This window comes from Phoca vitulina, unplaced genomic scaffold (genome assembly GCF_004348235.1).
Source record: "Phoca vitulina isolate PV1807 unplaced genomic scaffold, GSC_HSeal_1.0 scaffold44, whole genome shotgun sequence".
Classification (NCBI taxonomy): Eukaryota; Metazoa; Chordata; class Mammalia; order Carnivora; family Phocidae; genus Phoca; species Phoca vitulina.
Genome location: NW_022589747.1, coordinates 13,631,811 through 13,656,883, shown reverse-complemented (window position 1 = coordinate 13,656,883; position 25,073 = coordinate 13,631,811). Strand labels below are relative to the sequence as shown.

Here is a 25,073-nt window from a genome sequence, read left to right as displayed (position 1 = left end):
GAAGAATTTGTTTTAAATGAGCCAATAATACCTTCTTTAAAATTTATAAGCATGACAGGATCATATCTTTTTTTCTTGGTCGTCCATGGCATGCCAGTAAACAGGGTTTGAATTGTCACCCACTTGCTATTCATAGGACAAACATCAGGAAAGAGGATCTTGTTAAGGGTGGCTTGGAATTGGATTTCAACCACCAAGAAAACAAAAGCTACTGAGTCAAACCCCTCAAAAATTGCAGCCGGGTCTATTTAGTTATTTTTTGTTTGCCTATTCATCTGTTTATGGTTCCTGCCGCTATCCTACCTGCTCCAGTCTGTCCTGAAACAAAGCACACAAACGCACACAGAGAAACTACACTGTTTTAAGAAGATGTGAAAGACTTGCTGTTTTGGTAGGATTTCATTTCTCGTGCTTTGGCATCCAACAGGATTCCGGCACAGGAAGGAAGCTGCGTTCCCCCTGCATAGCACAGCGGGGCTCCCTGGAGTTAGTGTGTTATTCCTACCATTTCCGTTAGCGCCCAGGAAACTTGCTTCAGGAGATCCCTGTGCTGTCCAGGGTATCCCCTAAGGTGACATTGAAAAAAGCTGTCTCTAGGAAAACACATTCATACGAGTTGGTGTCTGCAGTGGGTATGGAGAAAAGGCTTAAGGGTCTACAACCATATTAAGGGATAATATAGATGTACTTGGTCATGTCTGAGATCACGCGTTCTCTGGCTTTGGGAAATTAGATTAGCTGTTGCCCGCCTGTGCATAAAGGATGCGGCTTCCCACCCGCGCAACGCATTGGCATACGCCGTGCGAACTGATGGATCACGCAAGCCTATTAGCGCGACTGATGATGGTGTCACTTTCCCCCGTCACAGCCTTCTCCCTCCCGGAATGACTGGCCATCCTGAATATCCGTTAGCATAATTTATGCAGTTGACAAGTGATTTGAGCACTGCAGCTATTGATAAACCACTCTGGCATGTCATCTGTACCTTAATGTTATGTGACATCACAGGAAAATGGGGTCATGGGCAGTTCCCGGGCTGGATCTTCTATTAAAGGGAGCACTTCTCTTTTGAATTCCAGGGGCCAGAGGAAAGCCGGCTCTGTCAGACCCAGGCACTCCTGACCAACACCAGGCCAGTCAGACCCACCCCCCTTTCCCGGTTGGGCCGCAGGTCAGTATCTCTCAACTGCTTTTCCATTAGGCTGCATTTAGGATGGTTTAACCATATAAATAACCAAATAAATAGTAATGAGTTAAATCCAATCAACTCCAGCAGAGCAAACACGGTGATAAATTTTTGTGTGGGAAACTGCATGACTGCATTATTTATTAAATGCCATCAAGGAAAAAAAAAAGTGTTTGCAGAACTCCTCTCTTTTTAAAGGCAATGTTGGTTTTAATCATTAGGAAACTTTTTTTTTTTCCCTTCTTAAAACCCACTTACCATTGTGCCATTGGTTACCATGCAGTTTTCTAGAAAGTAAAACTTTAATGACTGGAGTGTGAAGAAAATTAAGTTATTTCAACCTTACTGTAGCCATTTTTGAAATACAGGATGTGATTTAATATAAAAAAGTTAATGCAATTTTAATGCAAGTTCAGCTTATTGGGTTTGACAATACCGTACATCACATACAGCTCTTGCATTAATAAAGAAATACATTCATTATTTTTTAAAGTCCAGTATTTGTTTTTTGCAGCCTGGTGTGGTTATACGGAGGTGTAGAACACGATTATAAGAGCTGGGCTCTTGGCTGCGGTTGTTTTAGCTCTGGCATTTAGTGGGACGCTTTCGGAGTTGACCTGCTTTTCTGGGAGAAGAGGCGACTATGGGAGCCCGTCTCTCCCCTTTGCCGTCATTGTTCCTGCAAATTAATCACTTTCAGCACTTTGAGGGCACACCAATTCAAGACTTGGGAACCCAAGTGTAGGGCTTGGGTTGGTCCTCACTTTTGTTCCTGCAGCAACCAAGTCTCCCTGTGGTCTCAGGTCTTTGGTGCTCAAGGACAGAAAGCCTGGGGAGGTGTCTGCTCATTTATGGAAGCCCAGAGAGGGTTCTACTGGGAATCTCGGAAGCTGGAATCTCCCGGCTATGCCTTTTCTAAAACTTTCATGCTTGTGACATTGTGTGTGTGTGCACGCGCGCGCTTGAGTGCATGCATGTGCGTGTGTGTGTGTGTGTGTGTGTGTGTGTGTGAACATACCAGGGGTGACGAACTCATGCCTCTGGGTCAGATAAGTGCGGGACAGACCCAGACAGTGAGACGTGGTGGGCACCTTGACAAGCTGGAGAGTGCATGCCCTGCTTCAACCCAAAGAATTCAATTTAAAAAAATACTACATGCCATAAAAAAAATACTACATGCCAAACCCCCCAAATCTCTGACCTGCGTAGTCTGAGAACCAGCCATTTGCTTCCCCCTTATCATGATATTACTGTGGGCAGTGATATAACATCAGTGATCTGAGGACCAGTTTATCATTTTGTACTTACTCTTAAAAAATGTTTGTTTTGTGCTTTAGAGTAGCTTTATTATTTTTTTTAAAGAGAGGCAGTTACTTCATGTGAATTTAGTAGACTCTAACAAACAGATTAGGAGTGAAGCCCGTGGAATCTGGAGTAGTCTAGAACCAGGCTGCATCTGTTGTCCCAGGGCTTCTGCAAGGCCTCCCCAGAAGGAGCTGTGATGGGAGGCTGTAGGCAGCGGCGAGAGCGGGGTCAGCCCTCCTCCCCTCATTCTGCAAATACAGCAGCCCCACTTCTCTGAATCAGTTCGTGCATGAGAGGGCATGGCCAGAAAGGGGTGAGCCATGGGCTCTGGAGCAGCCTGCCTTGACATGATCCCCCCACGCCCACCAGATATGGGGCTTTGGGCAACTTACTAATCCTTCTGTATCTTGTTGGTAGGACAACTGCATTCATACGCCCATGGCAATATTAGAATAGTGCCTGCCTATAATTTACTGGGTTTGCGCTCTGCCTCTATTTACTTACCTTTTATTTTATAGGATCATGCTGCATCAAAAACAAAAAAGTTGAAACCCCTCCATGAGAGTTTTGTCTTGGTTCCTCCAGAAGAAAAATGGACATGGCATTATGTGTCACGTGGTTCCCAAAAGGGTGCAATGAAGGCATTGCATCGAGGTCTGTAAGACCCATGACCCTTCCGGTCACGTGGCCTGGCCAGCGCAGGAATCCTTCCTAGGTCATCCTGGTGAAGAGCCCACATCTGGGCTCAAATCCGCCTACTGCCCAAAGCGCACACCGATGAGGCTGCCTGTCCACATCAAACAATGGCTAATGGATAAACAGTGGACACAAACCCTTGTTTCTAATCTTGTATGAACTGAGCAAAGAATGTTAGAGTAATAGCAAAAGACATCTTTAAAAGATTTGCCAACTTACCCACCTCAAATGTCTTTGTTTTCCTATACTTTTTTCAGAACTCTTAATGTACACACACAATTTTACCATTTTAATGATTTCATTGTCATTGCTTAATGATTATCCAGTTTATTTTAGGTATTCTCGTACTATAAACATTTTCTATTTTTCTGAAAGATGCGCCATAATGATCCACTTTAAAGACTGTGTAATACCTTGTCGAGTTTAGTACTATAACAAAATATTTTTCAACATTTATATATTTTTAAATGTAATGCATGTTTTCATGCATTTATCTTTTGTCTTTTTGAATGGTATCTTCAGGCTCTATCCCAGGAGTATATTCTGAGTCAAAAGGGGTTGAATATTTCTGCAGCTCTTGATATAGATTTCCAAATTGCTTTCCAAAAGGCTTATGATTGTGCATATGTCCTAAATCCACATAATGGTGTCACTAAAGACCTACCAGTGTGCTGTAACTCTTTTACATTATTTTTGCTGCTAATAAATAAAAATAGTATTTTATTGCTACTTTTGAGCCAAAACAAAACAAACAAAAAACCCCAAAAACAACAAAAAAAAAACCACCTCTGATGCCAGTGAGTTCTTTCTGGAACAACAGAGAACAAATTAGCAAAGAATTTCAAATACGTAAGGTTAAGATCAAATGGAAATTCATTGGAAGAATAATATATAAGTGTAAGGTATTACTTTTAAAGGTATTTGAGTTCCTCAAAAGAAATCCAAACCCAGTGAAATTTTCCAAAGAAATAAATGAAATGTGATTTCAATTTTTTTTCCCCTACTGGTTCATTCTGGAACAGAGCATGTGTGTTTGCTCCTTGTTCAGGAAATTTCTGACCCTGCTAGAAGAACTAGACCGCTAGAAGAAAATGCTCTGAAGGGCCATGTCTTGGTTCCACTAGAAAGTGAGCTAGGATTATCTGTTTCCTTGCAGCCACTTCTGACAGCACAACAGTTAGCCTCGGCTGTCGCTGGCGTCATGCCGGGAGGCACGCCGGCCCTCAACCAGCCCATCCTCATCCCCTTCAACATGGCCGGACAGCTAGGAGGACAACAAGGACTGGTCCTCACTCTGCCTACCGCGAATCTCACCAACATCCAAGGGCTGGTAGCAGCTGCTGCAGCCGGAGGCATTATGACTCTGCCATTGCAAAATCTACAAGGTAACCCATTGTTTCTGTGTGCCATGTAGGGCTCTATCCATGGCCGGTGTTCTCTGTGTTGCTCCCATGCCCCCGATGGTGAATGTGGTTCAGAGCTGCTCCCGCTAGCAAGGGAGATGGAAGGCTTGCATAGGAAGCCAAGTTCCACGTTGTGTGTGAATCCCAACCTTACTCAAGCCATGGGCTTTATCAGTCCTTGTGTCCTGGCATTGATTTGCAACCTTTCAGGTCTTTTAGAGGCACCCGTGAGCACTCATTGCACAACACATCGAAAACTTAGATGTAAAATTATTGTGTTGTTATTTGAGGACCTGGGTTATGATCTCATGACTTCTTCAGTGTAGCCATCTGCAAAGAAAGGTTATACATGATTTGTTTGTGTGGCAAGTGGTTGGAACATCTCCAGTACAAGGTAGACTTCGGAAGTCTTAATTTAATTATTGTTTTCTTGCTAAGTATTTTTAGTTATAATTATTAAACAGAAAGTATATTATTTGGGATCATACTTCGTAATGAGAAAAACAGACTTGTAGATTGAGCCTTTATATTACGTGGGCATTTAACAAGAGCTGGATTCATTTAACTCTGGAAGCGTAGTTCTTCTGGTTCTACAAAGGTTTTCACTTTTCTGGGAAAGATTTGCTAATACTGATTTACAAAAGACTCTGTTGAAGGAAGAATTTTATGGTGAAAAATGGCCTGAATATGATATGATTAGGATGCCTAACAAAGAGAAAACAAATTTGTTTTGGGCTGCTCAAAGGTGTTTGTTTTCCCCATTGATATGAATGTTAGCAATTAGAAAGAAAATTTTTTTTTTTTTTTTTTTTTTTTGCAGAGTGAGAGTTTGATGGGGTAAGTTATCAGAGTAACAATTTAAAGTACTTTCTGTAGTTGGTCAGATGTTAGAGCTCCTTACGGTCAGAGCATCAGACCAAAGATTAAGAAATAAACCACATAAAAACTAGTTAACTCTTGACCCAAACATTTTACACACCATATGTTCTAATATCCCACCTATTGTTGCCACTTCTTGACTTTCTCTTTAATGTTTAAAACGAAGTCTCTCTCATACCATTAAATTGTGCCAAGAAACCTGCCATTCATAAATCATGCATGCCCAGGACACACTAATGCACAAACTTTACTTGTTTCAAATTTGAGAGTGCCTGGTAGCCAGGATCTCAAGATTAAGCAAATAAGGCAGGAATAAACAAGGTGAAAGCAGAAGCAACAAAGTGTGGGGAGAGGCTTTCTAATGTAGGTGGATGATGAAATCTTAATGAAGAAATGGGCATTATCAAAATGCAACCTTCCATTTGCAACATTTTGTGCTTATGGGAGTATTGACTATTATAAATAAACATAAGCTCACAGAGCTCCTAGGTCATGAATTAATCTTGCTTCATTAAAATAGATGCCAAAGTCAGAGTCCAAAAAATCAGGCTTGTTGTATCTTATTATGGTTTGGTATTCTTAGGATTTTAGTACCTGGTTATTCTAAGGGCTCAAAGTTAGCAACTGTGGACTAATGTGGAATGTGGACTTCCATCAAGATTTTCTCTTTTCTTTAAAGATCAAATTTTGGATTAGCTTATAGTTTGGAATTTTGTTCTTTTTGGCACCTTTGGTTTCAGAAAAGAAATCCTAAGATTTGTGTCCTGAGTAACTCGGTTCAGTAAGAGTGCTAACTCTTTTTACCCCTTGGTGCTTCTTTTTTTTTTTTTTTTTATGGTATCTTAATCACCATACATTACATCATTAGTTTTTGATATAGTATTCCATGATTCATTGTTTGCGTATAACACCCAGGGCTCTATGCAGTACGTGCCCTCTTTAATACCCACCCCGCTCCCCTCTAGAACCCTCAGTTTGTTTCTCAGAGTCCGTAGTCTCTCATGGTTCATCTCCCCCTCTGATTCCCCCCCTTTCATTCTTCCCTTCCTGCTATCTTCTTCTTCTTCTTCTTCTTCTTTTTAACATATTATGTATTATTTGTTTCAGATGTACAGGTCTGTGATTCAACAGTCTTACACAATTCACAGCACTCATCGTAGCACATACCCTCCCCAATGTCTATCACACAGCCACCCCATCCTTCCCACCCCCCACCACTCCAGCAACCCTCAGTTTGTTTCCTGAGATTAAGAATTCCTCATATCAGTGAGGTCACATGATACATGTCTTTCTCTGATTGACTTATTTCGCTCAGCATAATACCCTCCAGTTCCCTCCACGTCGTTGCAAATGGCAAGATCTCATTCCTTTTGATGGCTGCATAATATTCCATTGTATATATATACCACCTCTTCTTTATCCATTCATCTGTTGATGGACATCTTGGCTCTTTCCACAGTTTGACTATTGTGGACATTGCTGCTATAAACAACGGGGTGCACGTACCCCTTTGGATCCCTACATTTGTATCTTTGGGGTAAATACCCAGTAGTGCAATTGCTGGATCGTATGGTAGCTCTATTTTCAACTTTTTGAGGAACCTCCATACTGTTTTCCAGAGTGGTTGCACCAGCTTGCATTCCCACCAACAGTGTAAGAGGGTTCCCCTTTCTCCACATCCCCGCCAACATCTGTCGTTTCCTGACTTGTCAATTTTAGTCATTCTGACTGGTGTGAGGTGGTATCTCATTGAGGTTTTGATTTGGATTTCTCTGATGCCGACTGATACTGAGCACTTTTTCATGTGTCTGTTGGACATTTGGATGTCTTCTTTGGAAAAATGTCTGTTCATGTCTTCTGTCCATTTCTTGATTGGATCATTTGTTCTTTGGGTGTTGAGTTTAAGAAGTTCTTTATAGATTTTGGATACTAGCCCTTTATCTGATATATCATTTGCAAATATCTTCTCCCATTATGTCGGTTGTCTTTTGGTTTTGTTGACTGTTTCTTTGCTGTGCAAGAGCTTTTTATCTTGATGAAGTCCCAATAGTTCATTTTTGTCCTTGCTTCCCTTGCCTTTGGCGAGGTTTCTAGGAAGAAGTTGCTGCGGCTGAGGTCAAAGAAGCTGCTGCCTGTGTTCTCCTTTAGGATTTTGATGGACTCCTGTCTCACATTGAGGTCTTTCAACCATTTGGAGTCTATTTTTGTGTGTGGTGTAAGGAAATGGTCCAGTTTCATTCTTCTGCATGTGGCTGTCCAATTTTCCCAACACCCATTTGTTGAAGAGACTGTCTTTTTTCCATTGGACATTCTTTCCTGCTTTGTTGAAGATTAGTTGACCATAGAATTGAGGGGCCATTTCTGGGCTCTCTATTCTGTTCCATTGATCTATGTGTCTGTTTTTGTGCCAGTACAATACTGTCTTGATGATTACAGCTTTGTAATAGAGCTTGAAGTCTGGAATTGTGACGCCACCAGCTTTGCTTTTCTTTTTCAACATTCCTCTGGCTATTTGGGGTCTTTTCCGGTTCCATACAAATTTTAGGATTATTTGCTCCATTTCTTTGAAAAAAGTGGATGGTATTTTGATAGGGATTGCATTACATGTGTAGATTGCTCTAGGTAGCATTGACATCTTCACAATATTTATTCTTCCAATCCATGAGCATGGGATGTTTTTCCATTTCTTTGTGTCTTCCTCAATTTCTTTCACGAATATTTTATAGTTTTCTGAGTACAGATTCTTTGCCTCTTTGGTTAGATTTATTCCTAGGTATCTTATGGTTTTGGGTGCAATTGTAACTGGGATCGACTCCTTAATTTCTCTTTCTTCTGTCTTGTTGTTGGTGTATAGGAATGCCACTGATTTCTGTGCATTGATTTTATATCCTGCCACTTTACTGAATTCCTGTATGAGTTCTAGCAGTTTTGGGGTGGAGTCTTTTGGGTTTTCCACATAAAGTTTCATATCATCTGCAAACAGTGAGAGTTTGACTTCTTCTTTGCCAATTTGGATGCCTTTGATTTCTTTTTGTTGTCTGATTGCTGTGGCTAGGACTTCTAATACTATGTTGAATAGCAGTGGTGATAGTGGACATCCCTGCCACGTTCCTGACCTTAGGGGGAAAGCTCTCAGTTTTTCCCCATTGAGAATGATATTCGCTGTGGGTTTTTCATAGATGGCTTTTATGATATTGAGGTATGTACCCTCTATCCCTATACTCTGAAGAGTTTAAAGGATGCTGTACTTTGTCAAATGCTTTTTCTGCATCTATTGAGAGGATCATATGGTTCTTGTTCTTTCTTTTATTAATGTATTGTATCATATTGATTGATTTGCGGATGTTGAACCAAACTTGCAGCGCAGGGATAAATCCCGCTTGGTCGTGGTGAATAATCCTTTGAATGTACTGTTGGATCCTATTGGCTAGTAGTTTGGTGAGAATTTTTGCATCCATGTTCATCAAGGATATTGGTCTGTAATTCTCCTTTTTGATGGGGTCTTTGTCTGGTTTGGGGATCAAGGTAATGGTGGCCTCATAAAATGAGTTTGGAAGTTTTCCTTCCATTTCTATTTTTTGGAACAGTTTCAGAAGAATAGGTATTAATTCTTCTTGAAATGTTTGGTAGAATTCCCCTCGTAGCCATCTGGCCTTGGGCTTTTGTTTGTTGGGAGATTTTTGACGACTGCTTCAATTTCCTTAGTGGTTATAGGTCTGTTCAGGTTTTCTATTTCTTCCTGGTTCAGTTTTGGTAGTTGATACATCTCTAGGAATGCATCCATTTCTTCCAGATTATCTAATTTGCTGGCATAGAGTTGCTCATAATATGTTCTTATAATTGTTTGTATTACTTTGGTGTTGGTTGTGATCTCTCCTCTTTCATTCATGATTTTGTTGATTTGGGTCATTTCTCTTTTCTTTTTGATAAGTCTGGCCAGGGGTTTATCAATCTTTTTAATTCTTTCAAAGAACCAGCTCCTAGTTTCATTGATCTGTTCTACTGTTCTTTTGGTTTCTATTTCATTGATTTCTGCTCTGATCTTTATTAGTTCTCTTGTCCTGCTGCGTTTAGGCTTTATTTACTGTTCTTTCTCCAGCTTCTTTAGGTGTAGGGTTAGGTTGTGTATTTGAGACCTTTCTTGTTTCTTGAGAAAGGCTTGTATTGCTATATGCTTTCCTCTTAGGACAGCCTTTGCTGCATCCCAAAGATTTTGAACAGTTGTGTTTTCATTTTCATTGGTTTCCATGAATTTTTTAATTCTTCTTTAATTTCCTGGTTGACCCATTCATTCTTTAGTAGGATGCTCTTTAGCCTCCATGTATTTGAGTTCTTTCTGACTTTCTTCTTGTGATTGAGTTCTAGTTTCAAAGCATTGTGGTCTGAAAATAGGCAGGGAATGATCCCAATCTTTTGGTACCGGTTGAGACCTGATTTATGACCTAGGATGTTAACTATTCTGGAGAATGTTCCATGGGCACTAGAGAAGAATGTATATTCTGTTGCTTTGAGATGGAATGTTCTGAATATATCTGAGAAGTCCATTTGGTCCAGTATGTCATTTAAAGTCTTTATTTCCTTGTTGATCTTTTGCTTAGATGATCTGTCCATTTCAGTGAGGGGGGTGTTAAAGTCCCCCACTATTATTGTATTGTTGTCGATGTGTTTCTTTGTTTTTGTTATTAATTGGCTTATATAATTGGCTACTCCCATGTTAGGGGCATAGATATTTACAATTGTTAGATCTTCTTGTTCAATAGACCCTTTAAGTAGGATATAGTGTCCTTCCTCATCTCTTATTACAGTCTTTGGTTTAAAATCTAATTTGTCTGATATAAGGATTGCCACCCCAGCTTTCTTTTGGTGTCCATTAGCATGGTAAATGGTTTTCCACCCCCTCACTTTCAATCTGGGAGTGTCTTTGGGTCTAAAATGAGCCTGTTGCAGACAGCATATCGATGGGTCTTGTTTTTTTATCCAATCTGATAGCCTGTGTCTTTTGATTGGGGCATTTAGCCCATTTACATTCACGGTAACTACTGAAAGATAGGAATTTAGTGCCATTGTACTGCCTGTAAGGTGACTGTTACTGTATATTGTCTGTGTTCCTTTCTGGTCTATGTTGCTTTTAGGCTCTCTCTTTGCTTAGAGGACCCCTTTCAAGATTTCTTGTAGGGCTGGTTTCATGTTTGCAAATTCCTTTAGTTTTTGTTTGTCCTGGAAGCTCTTTATCTCTCCTTCTATTTTCAATGACAGCCTAGCTGGATATAGTATTCTTGGCTGCATATTTTTCTCATTTAGTGCTCTGAATATATCATGCCAGTCCTTTCTGGCCTGCCAGGTCTCTGTGGATAGGTCTGTTGCCAATCTAATGTTTCTACCATTGTAGGTTACAGATTTCTTCTCCTGAGCTGCTTTCAGGATTTTCTTTTTGTCTCTGAGACTCATAAGTTTTACTATTAGATGTCAGGGTGTTGACCTATTTTTATTGATTTTGAAGGGGGTTTCTCTGTGCCTCCTGGATTTTGATGCCTGTTTCCTTCCCCAGATTAGGGAAGTTCTCTGCTATAATTTGCTCCAGCCCCTCTCTCTCTTTCTTCTTCTTCTGGGATCCCAATTATTCTAATATTGTTTTGTCTTATGGTATCACTTATCTCTAGAATTCTGCCCTTGTGATCCAGTAGTTGTTTCTCTCTCTTTTTCTCAGCTTCTTTATTTTCCATCATTTGGTCTTCTATATCCCTAATTCTCTCTTTTGCCTCATTTATCCTAGTGGTGAGAGCCTCCATTTTTTATTGCACCTCATTAATAGTCTTTTTGATTTCGACTTGGTTAGATTTTTAGTTCTTTTATTTCTCCAGAAAGGGTTTCTCTAATATCTTCCATGTTTTTTTCAAGCCCAGCTAGTATCTTTAAAATCATCATTTTGAACTCTAGTTCCGACATCTTACTAATGTCCGTATTGATTAGGTCCCTGGCAGTCGGTACTGCCTCTTGTTCTCTTTTTTGAGGTGATTTTTTCCATCTTGTCACTTTGTCCAGAGGAGAGTAGATGAATGAGAAAACAAAATGCTAACAGGGTAACAACGTCCCCAGAAAATATACACTAAACAAATCAGAAGAGACCTAAAACCGGGAGAAAAGAAAGGGAAAGAAAGAAAAAAGAAAAAAAAAAAGAAAAGGAGAAAGATAAAAACAAAAACAAAAAACAAAAAAACAAAACAGAATATGATCAAAGATGATCAGGATGGTGCATAGATCAGTGCCACACACTAGATTTTGGGTGTATTTTGGTCTGTTAGAAGTAAGTGCCTCCCAAAATTTTAAAGAAAGAAAAACTTATATATGTAGAAAAATAAGGGTTAATACAATGAAGGGATGGAATATGACTGTAAAGATGAAAATTATAAAAGATTTTATAAAAGGAATTGATAAGATAAGAAGTTGGTTGAAAAAAGAAAGAAGAAGATTTTTAAAAAAAAGGGAGAGAATGTGATCAGGCAGGAGACTTGACCAAGCCATACACTAGAGATTTAGGGTATATTTTGGTCTGTAAGAAGAAACTGTATCCCAAAATTTTAAAGAGAGAACAACTTATATATATATACCAAAAATAAGGTTAACTACTACGAAGGGATAGAATATGACTCTAAAAATGAAAAATAAAAAAGATTTTTTAAAAAAGGGATTGATAAGATGTTGGTTGACAATGGGAAAAAGAAAAATTTAAAAAAAAGGAAAAGAAAAAGAAAGTTAAAAAAAATTAACTTTGAAAGACTAAAGAATCATGGTAAAAAACCCATGAATTCTATGTGCTGTATTCCCCTAATGCTGGGAGTTCTGCCGTTCTCATTGATCGGTAAACTTGGTCTTGGCTGGCTGTTCTCGCTGATCTTTTGGGGGAGGGGCCTGTTGCCGTGGTTCCCAAATGTCTTTGGTGGAGGTGGAATTGCCCCGCCCTTGCCGGTCAGGGCTAAGTAATCTGCTCGGGTTTGCTCTCGGGAGCTTTTGTTCCCTGCAAGCTTTCCCTACAGCTTTGGAGGTGGAGAGTGAAAATGGCGGCCTCCCAATCTCCGCCCCAGAGGAGCCGAGAACTCGGGGCCCTGCTCCTCAGTGCGCCCCCAGAGAAAAGCAGTCAGTCACTCCCGTCTCCCCGGTCTCCAGCCGCACTCCGTGCTCACCCGGGCTGTGACCGCGCGTTTCTGTCTCTGGCTCCCGACCCTGTGTGGAGTCTCCAAACCCAGCAGATCCCTGTGGTGTGCTCCTGCGCCGCTCCTCCCCGGGGAGGAAGGGGAGTCTCCCTGGATCTGCCGCTTGTTGGGTCCCTGCTGGAGGAGCAGTGGCCCGACTGTGCCGCGGATCACGGTTTATGGCAACCCCGAGCTGAGAGCCCACACCTCAGCTCCGTCTCTGCAGCCGGCTTCCCCGCTTCAATACCTGGGAGCTCTCCCACACTCAGGCACCCCCGGTCTTTCTGTGACCCTGAGGGTCCTGAGACCACACTGTCCCACGAGGGTTCCATCCCCCACTAAGCCACTGGAGCGACATCCCTCAGCGGAGCAGACTTCTGAAAGTTCCGATTTTGTGCTCTGCGGCTCTATCACTTGCCAGAAGCGGCCAATGGAGGCCCCCTCCCCCACCGTCTATCCTCCCGAATATCGCCTTGGATTCACTTCTCCACACATCCTACCTTCCAGAAAGTGGTCGCTTTTCTGTTCAGAGAGTTGCTGCTATTCTTTTCTTCGATTTCCTGTTGAGTTTGTAGGTGTTCAGAATGGTTTGATCCCTATCTAGCTGAATTCCTGGGACCAGACGAAATTTAGCTCTCCTACTCCACCGCCATCTTGCTCCTCCTACCCCTTGGGGCTTCTTACACCATTTTCTTAACAGCCTAATCTTCAGAATGTATTGATCAGAGTTGATGGTCAAGCGCTTGTCTACTGCACAAACACAAGGAACCCTGTCTCCCTTTGTCATCTCAGTTAAGTTGGAGGGCAGGTGGTGAGGGCATTAAAATAAAACACCTCCCGGTTGCAAGTCAGCCTGTCATAGGGAAACCTTCCTCATCAGTCTTAACACTCACACCCCTCCTCCAACACTTTGTTCTCTAATAACTTTGTGAACGAATCCTAGTTCCTAAGTCACTGTTAGGATCCAGAGAAGTTCCCTTGGGCTTTTCTCTTCCTTTCATATCTTCCCATGTGATTTCTTGACCACCCAGACCTCACTAGTTTGAGAAGTAACCAACCATCCCAGTTTGCTTGTGACTGGGGGTTTTCTGGGGATGTGTGACTTTCACTCTTGGAACCAGGATAGTCCCGGGCAAACAAGGAGTTGGTCATCTGCCAGAAGTCCAGGGGCAATAACAATGAGAATCAGGTAAATGTCTTGAATCTCCATGGTGCCCAAGATGAGGGTTTACCACCAGAAGGGCAGTGCCAGTTGGTCACCTTGTCAGCCAGCATCTGACCCAAGGGTGATCTCATCCCTTTTAGGGGGCCTACTGCAGCCCTTGACAATCCGTAGGCAGTGTCTATGGCTTGTGTGGTTTTCCAGGTTATATGACAGAAGGTGGTGAGACTCCGGGGATGGTGGGTGGCTAGCTGGCAGTCCATCTGCAGGGGTCCTGGTCGACTTTGAGACTGAGCCAATCCTAGACATAATCCAGTCTCATCCTCTTTCGAGGATGACAATTTGGCTCATGGGCTACGATACCCCAGAAGAAGTCCTTACACACATTTGTGCGGTCAACAGGGTAGAATGATCTGCCCCTCCCCATGGTCCACCCTAGACAAGGAGCACAGTAGCTTCCAAGGCTTTTAAGAATCTTGAAACCACCAGTACATCTGCCCAGCACTTCTTGGATGGTTTTATAAAACAGGTGTGATCCGTCAGCGTGAGGGGGAGGGATTTAAGTGTTAAACGCCTAGTGAAATGGAACCTGTTTCCATATGATGCACTTAGCTCTGGATGGTTCCCCCTTTCCTCATTGTGAACCGTTAAGGTTTATTCATGAAATAAGCCTCCCAGCTGGCATTATTTCTGACTCTCCTCCAGCCTTCCTGTCCGGCCCTTCAGCCTGTCCATCCTCGTAGCTCAAAAGCTACAAATTTGCTAAGAAAGAAAAATACTGACATTGGTTTCTTACTGGTTTGGAATTCAGGGATAAGTTTTCAAGTATCTTCTTCTTTACTGAAGGGATTGGTAGCTCGTTCCTTTACGTTCACTATCAAGTAACACGGAATTGCTCTCAGACCCTCAGAGGCCATGATTCATGCATGTATTTTAATGAGTGCTAATGACATGATGTTACACTAAGCGGCTTTTCTCCGCTCAGGCAGCAGGGGTCCTATCACTGTCTCCTCCTCTGAGCCTCATTCCCAGACCAGCTTGGGGGCTTGTTAGAAATGCAGGCTCTCGGCCCCACCCCAGAATCTGCATTTTAAAAGATTTCCAGGAGATTCCTATAGTACACTAAAGTTTAAGGAAGCCTGGTCTAGGGAGCTTTTCCAAAGTCCATTTGGCCACTCCTCTACTATCTCCAGCAGCTTCCCCAGATCCTGAGCATCCTAGGGTGATGGGGAGCCATGTGACTGTGAGAGTCCCCTTGTTAACTTTCCTGCTCCAACTCACCAAACCAGGCCTCTAATGAGGATAAGGACTGAAAGGAGTAACTTATTTAGGAATTAACTTACTGCTTCCTTTAGGACATTCACGTCCCCAAGACCGAGAGGCATTCTCTTACACAATGAAAGCATGATTAAAGCCCTTGCTCTGAGATTTTATCCAGCAGAAGCTTTGCATTGCTGAAAAAGAGACCATGTGGCCCTGCAGAAAACCCATTTGCACAGCCTGGGGATTGTTTTCCCTTTCTCCTCAGGTCCTTCCATGCAGGAAAGAGAGCACTCCTATGCCGTCAAGGAAGGGGTCTTCTTGTAAGGAAACAGCTGGGAATTAAGAGTTAGAAATCTTGCAGAATCCCAGGAACACCAGCCTCAGGGGCCCTGGACATGAGGTTTGGGGATCAGAGAATCCAGTGAGATTAGAGATTAGACAATGGGGATTAGAGTTTGGGGATTGGAGAATCCAGTGAACCACCAAGCTGCGGGCTGTCTCGTTCCATCTGTGGAGGCAGGCCTGTGTCCCACTTCTAACCTGTCTCCTGTCTTCCCCTGCTCCTCCTCGTGACTCTTCTCTACTGTGTTGGTTGACTTTTGACTAGCCCCTAATTTTAGCTCACTCTGTCTCTTGGAGTCTGTGCATCTTCCCAACCCATGTACCTCTTAGGAATACTCCATTGCTCTCTCTACCATCTCTATTTTTATCCCCATCTCCATGACAACAAAAACTCAACCTCCCCAACATTTCCAATTCCTGATGGGCTGAGACTTTGCATTCTAGGCTAACTTGTAGGTTGCTGGCCAGACTAGAGATGGACTGCCCCATGTGGAAGTATGCATCCCTGTCCAGTCAGCTGTAATGTGGGTGGAAGGGGGAGCCGGGATGACGAGGAACGGAGCATGAGCAACATGCTTGAGAGACATGCTAGGGCCTCCCTCGTCTGTAGAAGGGGCGCCAAACGAGCAGGCTGGGTATTGGCCTGTCCACTGGGATTGCCATACAGACCAGGAGGCCCTCCTATGGGCAGAGATGGAGACCAACTCTGAACTCAGAGATGCCATGGGTGGGGTCTAGGTTCTGAATATTTTAGGGGAAGCCTATGGAAGTTCTGGCTGGGATTCAAGCCCAGAAGTGCTCTAAACTCAGATGAGATCTAGGAATGACCTACTCCTTAACACTCTATATTCCTACATGAAGTAGATACAGTTTTGCATTCTCCCTTCTCTCTCCTTTGAGAGCACTGCCCCCTGCCAAGCACCTCCCACCATCACTACTCTTGGTCCTTCCATTCCTGTGTCCTTTGTCTGTCCCTTGCTCACAGGGATTTGGTCTCAGGTGATTGTCAGCGAACCCACACCCTGTGAGAGGAGACTCACGATGACCATGAAGCTTAAAGAAGGAAAATGACTCAGGGTGCTCTGTCACATACTTTATAAACTCCTTTAAAATTCAGTCTTCCATTTACTTACTATTTTGAAACACCGATAGCTGTGCCAAAAATATAATTTGCATTTGTCCTAGTGTGGGAACTAGATTATTATTTGACGTGGCAGAATAAAGTCCCCATTATGGAACTCGTGCAAATGGGTTGTGTTTTCTGCTTTTTTTTTAGACTGAGGCAGAAAATGTAGACAAATAGAACCCCAAAACAAGTGACAACAAGCAGCAAAGGGGTTAATGGGACAGCAGAGGTGGGCCTACGTCTAGGACAGATGATTCAAGTTAGTGACTTGTTCTCATTGCATAGGCTGAGACATAACCCACTAATCACTGTGGGCCACATAAATGGAGAATATAAATGTGCTACATAGGAGATTTATATCAAAGTGTGAACATTCCAGTTCAGTCAAGCATAACATTTAAATTAATGACCAAAAATACATTAGAGAGTGCTGCTTAACCTGAACATGGAAAAGCAATTAGGTTCAAGGCAAGTTGAAAAATCAAGGCCAAGGGTGGTTTTGCTGCCTTTCATGCTGGCAGGAAACCTGCCCTGGTTTTCTCTCATTCTCCAAATTAAAGTCTGTACAGGGTAAAGTAGGTGAGAATGCCTTAGGTTTTAGGGATTTCTTATGTGAGCCACATCACATTTCCTTTTTATTTGTTTTGTTGGTATTTGTTGTTTGAATTGAGGCATCATTTACATACAGTAAAATGCATGGATCTTAGGGGCGCAGCTCAATGGGTCTTGATAATTGTGTATACTCATGCGACCTCCGTCCACCACAGCCAATACAGAAAATATTTCATTTTCCCCAAAAGTTTCGCTTGTGTCCCTTTGTGGTCAGTCCCGTCCCTCCAACCATGCAGCCCTGATCTGCTTTCTATCACTATTGATTGGTTTTGTTTGTTGTAGAACTTCATATAAATGGATTTCTACAGTATGTATGATTTCATGTCTGGCTTTTTTCACTAAGCATCATGTTTTTGAGATTCATCCATGTCATTGTGTATGTCAGGGGATCCTTTCTTTTCATTTCTGAGCAGCATTCTATTGTAAGAATATGCCACAGTTGGTTTATCCATAGCCAGTCCGATGTCTTAGCAGGCAGACATGGTGAAGATCCCTCCCCTGGGGGTAGGGAGAGGTTCCTCCATTGGACATCCCTTGGGAAGCACCCTTGGCCACAGTTCACCTTGACCCTTTGCTCTAGCCCTGGAAGATTCTTCCCTGTCCATTATCTTTCTTGGCTACATCTGAAGAGAAAGTTGAGAAATACACCTTTATTTGAGCACTTCCTCAGTCCATGTATGGCTTATGGAAGCTCTGGGGGCCGAAGGGTTGCTTGACATTTCCAACAGTTAAAGATTTGTAGCTTCCTTGGAAATGTGGTTCTCTCAGAAACCGAGAATGCTCCTGATCTTTTTGCTTTCAGTCAGTTCCAGGTGCCACAGTTTTTTCCGAGGCATACATCTTCAGTCTAATTTATTTTTGCATTGTCACTCCCACTCTTGTCTCTTTCAACTCAATCGGCCTCGGGGTGCGGGCACTCTGACCTCCTACCGAAGGGCCTTTGCACAGGACATTTCCTCTGCCTGAAGGACTTTTTCCCCGGAAAGCATCAGCCTACTTCTCCCCCGCAATGGCTCTCCAACACTGGTGTTCCCCCCCTACCTCCTTTCCTTTATTTCCTTTGTCCATAACACTTACTACCTTCTACAGAGCCTTAAAATCTCAGAAATATCTGAGACTTTTTTTGTTCTTTCTCTATAAGCACTTTGGGTCATGCTTCCTGCAGCCACATTGGGCAGTGGTGGCAACATTGTGATGCTTGGCCCTGATGGTCTAGGGGACGATATCTGTGTACAGTGTGTTGATAATACGTAGTGTTTTTCTGGTCCTGCCCTTAGAATGTAAGCCCTACAATAGGCATCTTTGCTTGGTTTGGTGATATGGCCCAAGAACTGGCTCATAATAAGTGCTCAAGGGTGGATGGATGGATGGATGATTGGATGGATTTTAAAGTAGGAGTCAGTCAAGTGAAAAGAAGTAAAGAGAACATTCAGTGTAGGGAAGGCATGAGGAGCATGGAATCTAGAGTCCTCTGAACAATTTTGGCTGTTGTTCAAGTGAAGGTTAGGAGTCAGAGGCGGCAAGAAATCAGACCAGAGGAACAGGAAGGGGTGATACTGGAAGGCCTTGTACACCTTGCCTGTGCGTGCGGAGTGGCCATTGTAGGGCCAATGTGTCAGAAATGAACAAACTTAAAGACGATGCAATTATGCTATGATATTCTCATGTATATATGTTTGCATTTATATGTTATGCCTGTGTAATTCCAAGGACTCAAAGCAGCTTGTAATATAAGAAGCATGAAAGGCCAAACACTGTTATTAGAAAAAGAAGAAACCTAGATGGAGATTTGGAACAATGGGACAAGTCAAAGGGGAGACACATCACATTCCATACTTTTAATTATCTGACAGTAAATGGAAAATACCAGCTTAACAAGAAACAGCCTTATTTATTTTTGTTTTCGCTTTTCACTAATTTTATTTATTTACTCAACACATACTTACTGAGCTTTCATAGCATATTAGGTCATGATACCAGCTCGAGGTATAGCAGTAAATAGAATAAAGAGAATCTCGGCACTTCTGTGCTCGTGTAGGGCGTAAAGGAAACGGACAGGATGAAGGGTGGCAGGGATGGGGACATGGACAGAGACCAAAGGACATGAGCGACAAAGCCATACAATATCTAGAGGAAGAGTGTCCCGGGTTGAAGTTGGAGGTGCTAAGAAAAGTTAATCACACAGATTCCCAATGAAGAAACATGGAACCACCCGATGGACAGGACACTGGTTCTCTTTGACCTTTCATTAGGTTATACTATAGTAACAGACAAGCACAAAATCTCAGTGAGGTACAACCAAGGTTTATGTCTTTGTTTATTTCATAATACGTGTTGGCTACAGTCAACAGTGACCCTGCTGTACACATTCATTCTAGGATCAGGCTAAAGAAGCAGCCTCCTCCTGGGATAGGCCTTTCTCTTCACAGAGGGAAGAAAGAACAGCAGAACAGAACAGCAATGGCTTTCAAAGCTTTGGCTCGGAAGTGGCCCACGTCACTTGCCCTCAGGTCCTGCGCAAGCCTCCTGCCAATGGGAATGAGGATACTCCTAAGGGGAGGGCGTTTCTCCAGCACATAATTAGAAACTGTATTACAAGGTGCTACATTGTTCAACTGAAGTTACACGGCTGAATATTTGACTTAGGTCCCCTTGAAGATTCCTTCCAACACCGAGACTCTACAATTCCATTAGGTGAACCCATGAGGTAGCATGGGCTATCCATGTGGTTCCTTTGAACACAACATATGAACAATTTCTTAAAGTAGTGGCATTCAAATGATAAATATAAAAATAGATTACAAATAGATGGAACAATTAGGGGCTTTTAAAAATAGCACGTGAACACATGTAAAAGCATGACTCCATTTATGTAACATTCAGGAAAAGGCAAAATTATAGGGACAGAAAGAGATCAGTGGTGACCAGGGATGGGGGCTTGGGGAAGGAGTTGACTATAAGGCAGTGCAGGGGAATTTGGGGGGCTGATGCAACCGTTCTCTTGTCTTGATCATGGTGGTGGTTATGTGACTCTGTGTGTTTGTCAAACTTGTAAAACTGGATGCTGGAAAGGGTAAATTTTACTTTATGTAAAATGTACCTCAATTAAAAAAAAAAAAGGGAAGCAGGTGGTGTGGTGCTTATAAAATACCAATAAAATACCAACTTATGTTAAAACATAAAAAAGAATATGCAAGTACAAAACTGTTAATGAAGTGAAAGCAGGGGAAAGCTTCATGGAGATGAGAGACTCAGGTTCTCCCATTAAACTGTTAATGGCTCTATTCCTCAGATGCACAAATGAACCCCAAAATAGTAAAGATTTCACTGGCACACAATTCGATCCCAGTTGTTTGAAAGAAACCCAAACACATGCATACCCCACAGAGAGAGGAAAAGAAAAATACTACGTATGACAAAGGGTTACTGGTAGACTCTAGACAGTAAGAAATTATGGGTGAATGCTTTCCTTCTTAAAATTTCTTCATTAATAAATATTATTCCAAAATCAGAATACTTTGTATTCATTCAGGTTAGAAGTCATATCCAAAGTGTCATTATTAGCATTGACGAGGTTAGGTCTATATAGGTCTGCCGTCTTGACCTTCTAACCACCTTTTTAAAAAAGCATCCCTCAACTCAAAGTGGATTAATTCTCAAATTAACAATACAACCACAAAGCAACTCTATGCATTCATTATGTATGAGCAATCTTTAATACCAGTAAAATTGCCTTTAAATGTGCCTGATTTTATTGATCAAAGGAGGATTTATTGTCAGGGAGTGGGTGAGGGGCAGAAGCGTGTGCTGAGCATGCTGGTAGCGTTCTTGAAGAAGAAAACAGTAGGTGGCCATGTGCGCTGCTTTTCCTAATGATTTACTTTTGTGCTATTCGAGTGATGCCCCCACTCAGAAAGTTGCATCCCCAGGGGCATCGTGAACATGAGAGCGGGGGTCTAATACCACCCACAGAAAGGGCAGTGCAGCCCCTGCCACAGAAACAAGAAGAATGGACCCTGGCTTTTAGTATGCAATGATTTCTCAGCCTCTGATAGGTGGCTTGCTGTCACAAAGTCCAATATTAAAAATACCTAGTGCATAAATTCATATTTGCAGTGTTATTCAGAAGAGACCCACATGACACACTGTACAATGATACCCAATCCACCATAAAGAAGTTATGAAAGTTGTTGCATGTGTCTTAACTTGGGCAGTTTTTCAAACCTCCGTATCTCCGAGGCTTCAGACTTTTTGTTTAAAATACCTGGAGAGCCCGTTCTGCAGTACATTATCCTTCAAGCCGGCGTCACTGAGGCACTGGGGTATGGATTAAACTGGAAGCACATGAATGAGGAATACGACTAGTATACTGTGTATTTAAGAGATACTGTCAATGGAATAAAGCATTGTCAAAGGATAATGGTTTCCAGCTGCCACATAAATGTCAAAGCAAAGCCAAAGCATTTATTTTCAAAGCAAAAGGCAGGGAAGTAATGTGATCCCCCGTTTGTACATAATAAGGCTGTAAATCCATCAGGGCTCTTGATGGTATGCAGCGATGTGTCTACACTAGGATGTGCAAACTGGATTAGATTCCAAGGCAGCCATCAGAGCTCTGTTCCAAGATGGCTGCTGCTAGAATGGCACTGAACACAAACAAAGGAAAAGACTGTGCTCGAAATGCTTCTCAGTCTCACTCCGTTACCAAGGATGAGAGGGAACTGGGATGATGTATTCAAATTTCCTCTGGAACCAAAATAAAGAAGTCTTCTGTATCTGAGGGAAGTGAGGAAGGGGCAGGTAGGGAGGAGGGAGGTATTGAGAATAAGGAGATGGGAACTGGTCCGCTGTTCCCCTCTGCCCACCGTTCAGAGAATGAAGAGGTAAGGTTCGCCAGGCAAGTCCTGTCTTCTCTTACGTGTGTGATTCTTGCAGGGCAGATTTCCAGTGAGAGGTCACAGATATTATTTCTCAGCCCCTCCAGGGCAAAGCTAAACCTCATTTCCTGTCCTGAGCTGTGCACAAAGATTGATTGATCGATTTCACAAATACTCACTAAGCACCTGCTCTTTGCCAGGCACTTTGGTAAGCACTCCAGTCTAGTTAGGAAAGAGGCTACGGTAGCAATCCAGGAGAGAAAGGGTCCTGGTGACAGGAAGAACAGAGGACTGATTTAGGCAACATTAACGAGGTGCGTTTGGTAAGACTTGGTGGTGGATTAAATGTAGAGGGGTAAGAGGCAAGAGAGGGAGATGAGTAGTTTAGTTGGACATGTAAGTTCATTTCCTGTGGACATTTTAAATGGAGAGACCAGGAGCTAGTTGGAAATATATGGATCTAAAACTCAGAATGGGATTGGCACTGGAGACCCTGATGTAGAGACTGTCAACGTATGTGACTGAAGTCAGGGAGGGAAGAAATTTGTGGGGAAGAAGAGGTTAGGGAAGGAACACAGTTCAAGCCATTGGAAGAGGAAGATGCAGGCGCAGAAACAGACCCAGGAGAGAGGTCCCAACACATGAGATTGTTCTGCACCAGCTCTGCGATTCTTCATGTTTGGACTCTTTCATTGGACATAATCTACACATTCACATTGGAGCTTTTGGTTGTCGCTTACCCCTTTTATAGCCAGAGTGCCACAAGAAGGAGCCAACAAATTGTATCTGTCAGTCTGCTCTTTATCTTCTGAAGACACGCCAAGTTTCCATGTATAAAGAAGCTATTTTGAGAGTGTGTACATAAAAGCTTCAACAGTGTTGCTCTTTTGCTGAAAAGTAACTCCATTGATTTAAATCTATTATTTAAAAACGTCGTTGTAGTCTTAAAATCTCAAAATGAAAATGTTTCTCCCCTGCCATTCTTCTTTTTAAAGCACTTTGGGTCATGTCCATTGTAGCCACTCAGGGCAGAGGAAGGAACAAGTTGGGCTTAGCTCTAGGGTGCTGGGTTTGGATAGAAGAGGATATCTGTGCCTGGGAAAAACTGCAGTTTAGATAATGTAATTTTAATTTTTGGAAATTATTTCTCTTGGGAAATTATGTCTTGTTGCTAGCAAAATTACTCTCTGAACATCCTTTGGTTCCACGTTAACCTTTCCTTTGATATTAGTGTCATCATTACCCCAATTATATTAATCAACCATGCTCACCAAGTTTCTGGCCAAAACGCTCAAAAAAAAAAAAAAAAACCCGAAAAACTTAGTCCATTTGCCATTTGTCACCGGATTAGGATTAGCACAAATTTGCAGGTCCATTAAAACATTCTTATGCATCTCCATTCCCCTGTGTGCCATTATTTTAGAAATTCTTAGCAGAACACACATATATTCAACACTTGACATAAGATAATTTGCGTTTGCTGTGTTTGGAAAATAACTCACGTGGGAGAAAGTTGCATTAAATAAATAATAGACATAAAATTTATAATTCTATATATTTCAAAGCTAATGTTGCTAACTTACAATAGAATGGTAACATGAAGACACGGTGCTATAATTTGATTGATTTGTTTTGACAACAGCCAAATAATTGAGAGTGAAAGGTGTCAGCACAGATGAAATATTGTCTAAGCCACGTTCAAAAGGCAAGCCTAGCAGCAGCTGCAACCAGAGTTTTATTTCTTTTGATTCCATACTGGTACTCACCTCCAGTTTATTATGAAACCATGAAAGGTGCACGACTTCCCCAGCTAGGGAGACTTTTATGGAGAGGCTAGAAATAGAAGTTTGTCAAATAGTTGAACAACAAATATAGACAAAAGGATGGGAAATGGCTGGAGCATCCCGAGCTGAATGCTATCTGCCTGTCCCTTGCTTTTGCAAGTTGCAGCTCTCCTGCGTTATGGCTCATTTGGAAGAGATTCTGAGTCAGGGCAAATATTAGATCCCATTTTTCTGCCCCTTGTCAGGAGATGGGCAAAAAAGAGGGGTGTCCTTGGCACCATTTCTGGGCCCAGCAGATGGGGGAGGGAGGTGACCCAACTGAAAACCCTCGTGCCTGGTGGACAGCAAGATTTGAGTGAATATAGAAGCTAAATGGCCAAGGGAGGCTTGATCAGGAGAAAGTCTCTGCCCTTAGGCAACTGTTGAGCGCAGTGGTGACAAGCTTGCTCGTGGCGTGACCTGGGCAGGGTACTGTGATCTTGGAGACCCGCTGTCCTCAGATATTTTATAGAGTCGTTTAATGATTCAGTGCGATACTGTGTGGCTCATGTCTCGCATAGCGCCCGACACTTAGTAAGTGCAACACGAATGACAGACTCAGTGGCCTCCGTTATACATGGGGAGTATGTTCCAAGCCCCTCACTGCATGCCTGAAACCATGGATGGTACTGAATGCTATATATTCAGTGCTTTTTCCTATATATACTTAGCTATGGTAAAGTTTAATATATAAATTAGGCACAGTAAGGGATTAACAATAGTATTATAAAATAGAACAATTATAACAATATACTGTAATAAAAATTGTGTGAATGTGGTCTCTCTCTCAAAATATCTTATTGTATTGTACTGTCTTTATCTACTGTATCTACTTATTGAAGGACTTGTCCTTGTGCTGATAGGAGATGTTAAAATACTGTGTGATGAGATGAAGTGAGGTGAACGACGTAGACACTGTGACGTAGGCACTGTGACGTAGGATTAGACCACTTTTGACCTTGTGATGACATGTCAGAAGGAGGGTCATCTGCTTCCAGACCACAGTTGACCATGGGTAACAGAAACTGTGGAAAGCAAAACTGCAAATAAAAGGGGATTACCATACTTTTATTACTTAGAGTTGCAAAGTCCAAAATGATACCCAAGAGCCACACGTGGCTATCAGGCCTTAGAAATGTGGCTAGTGCAGGGATGCCTGTGTGGCTCAGTCGGTTAAGCATCTGCCTTCGGCTCAGGCCATGATCCCGG

At 42.3% G+C, this 25,073-nt stretch overlaps 1 protein-coding gene across 1 annotated transcript in view; it reads left to right on the top strand.

The window, feature by feature from the left end:
- Positions 1-1,084: 1,084 nt before the first annotated feature.
- The window catches only part of LOC116648525, a 68,465-nt gene continuing 44,476 nt past the window's right edge, over positions 1,085-25,073 (top strand). The window contains exons 1-2 of the mRNA XM_032430532.1: positions 1,085-1,171; positions 4,344-4,572. Coding sequence (XP_032286423.1) covers positions 4,389-4,572 — 184 coding nt within the window. The 5' untranslated portion in view covers positions 1,085-1,171; positions 4,344-4,388. The remainder of the gene's footprint in view (positions 1,172-4,343; positions 4,573-25,073) is intronic.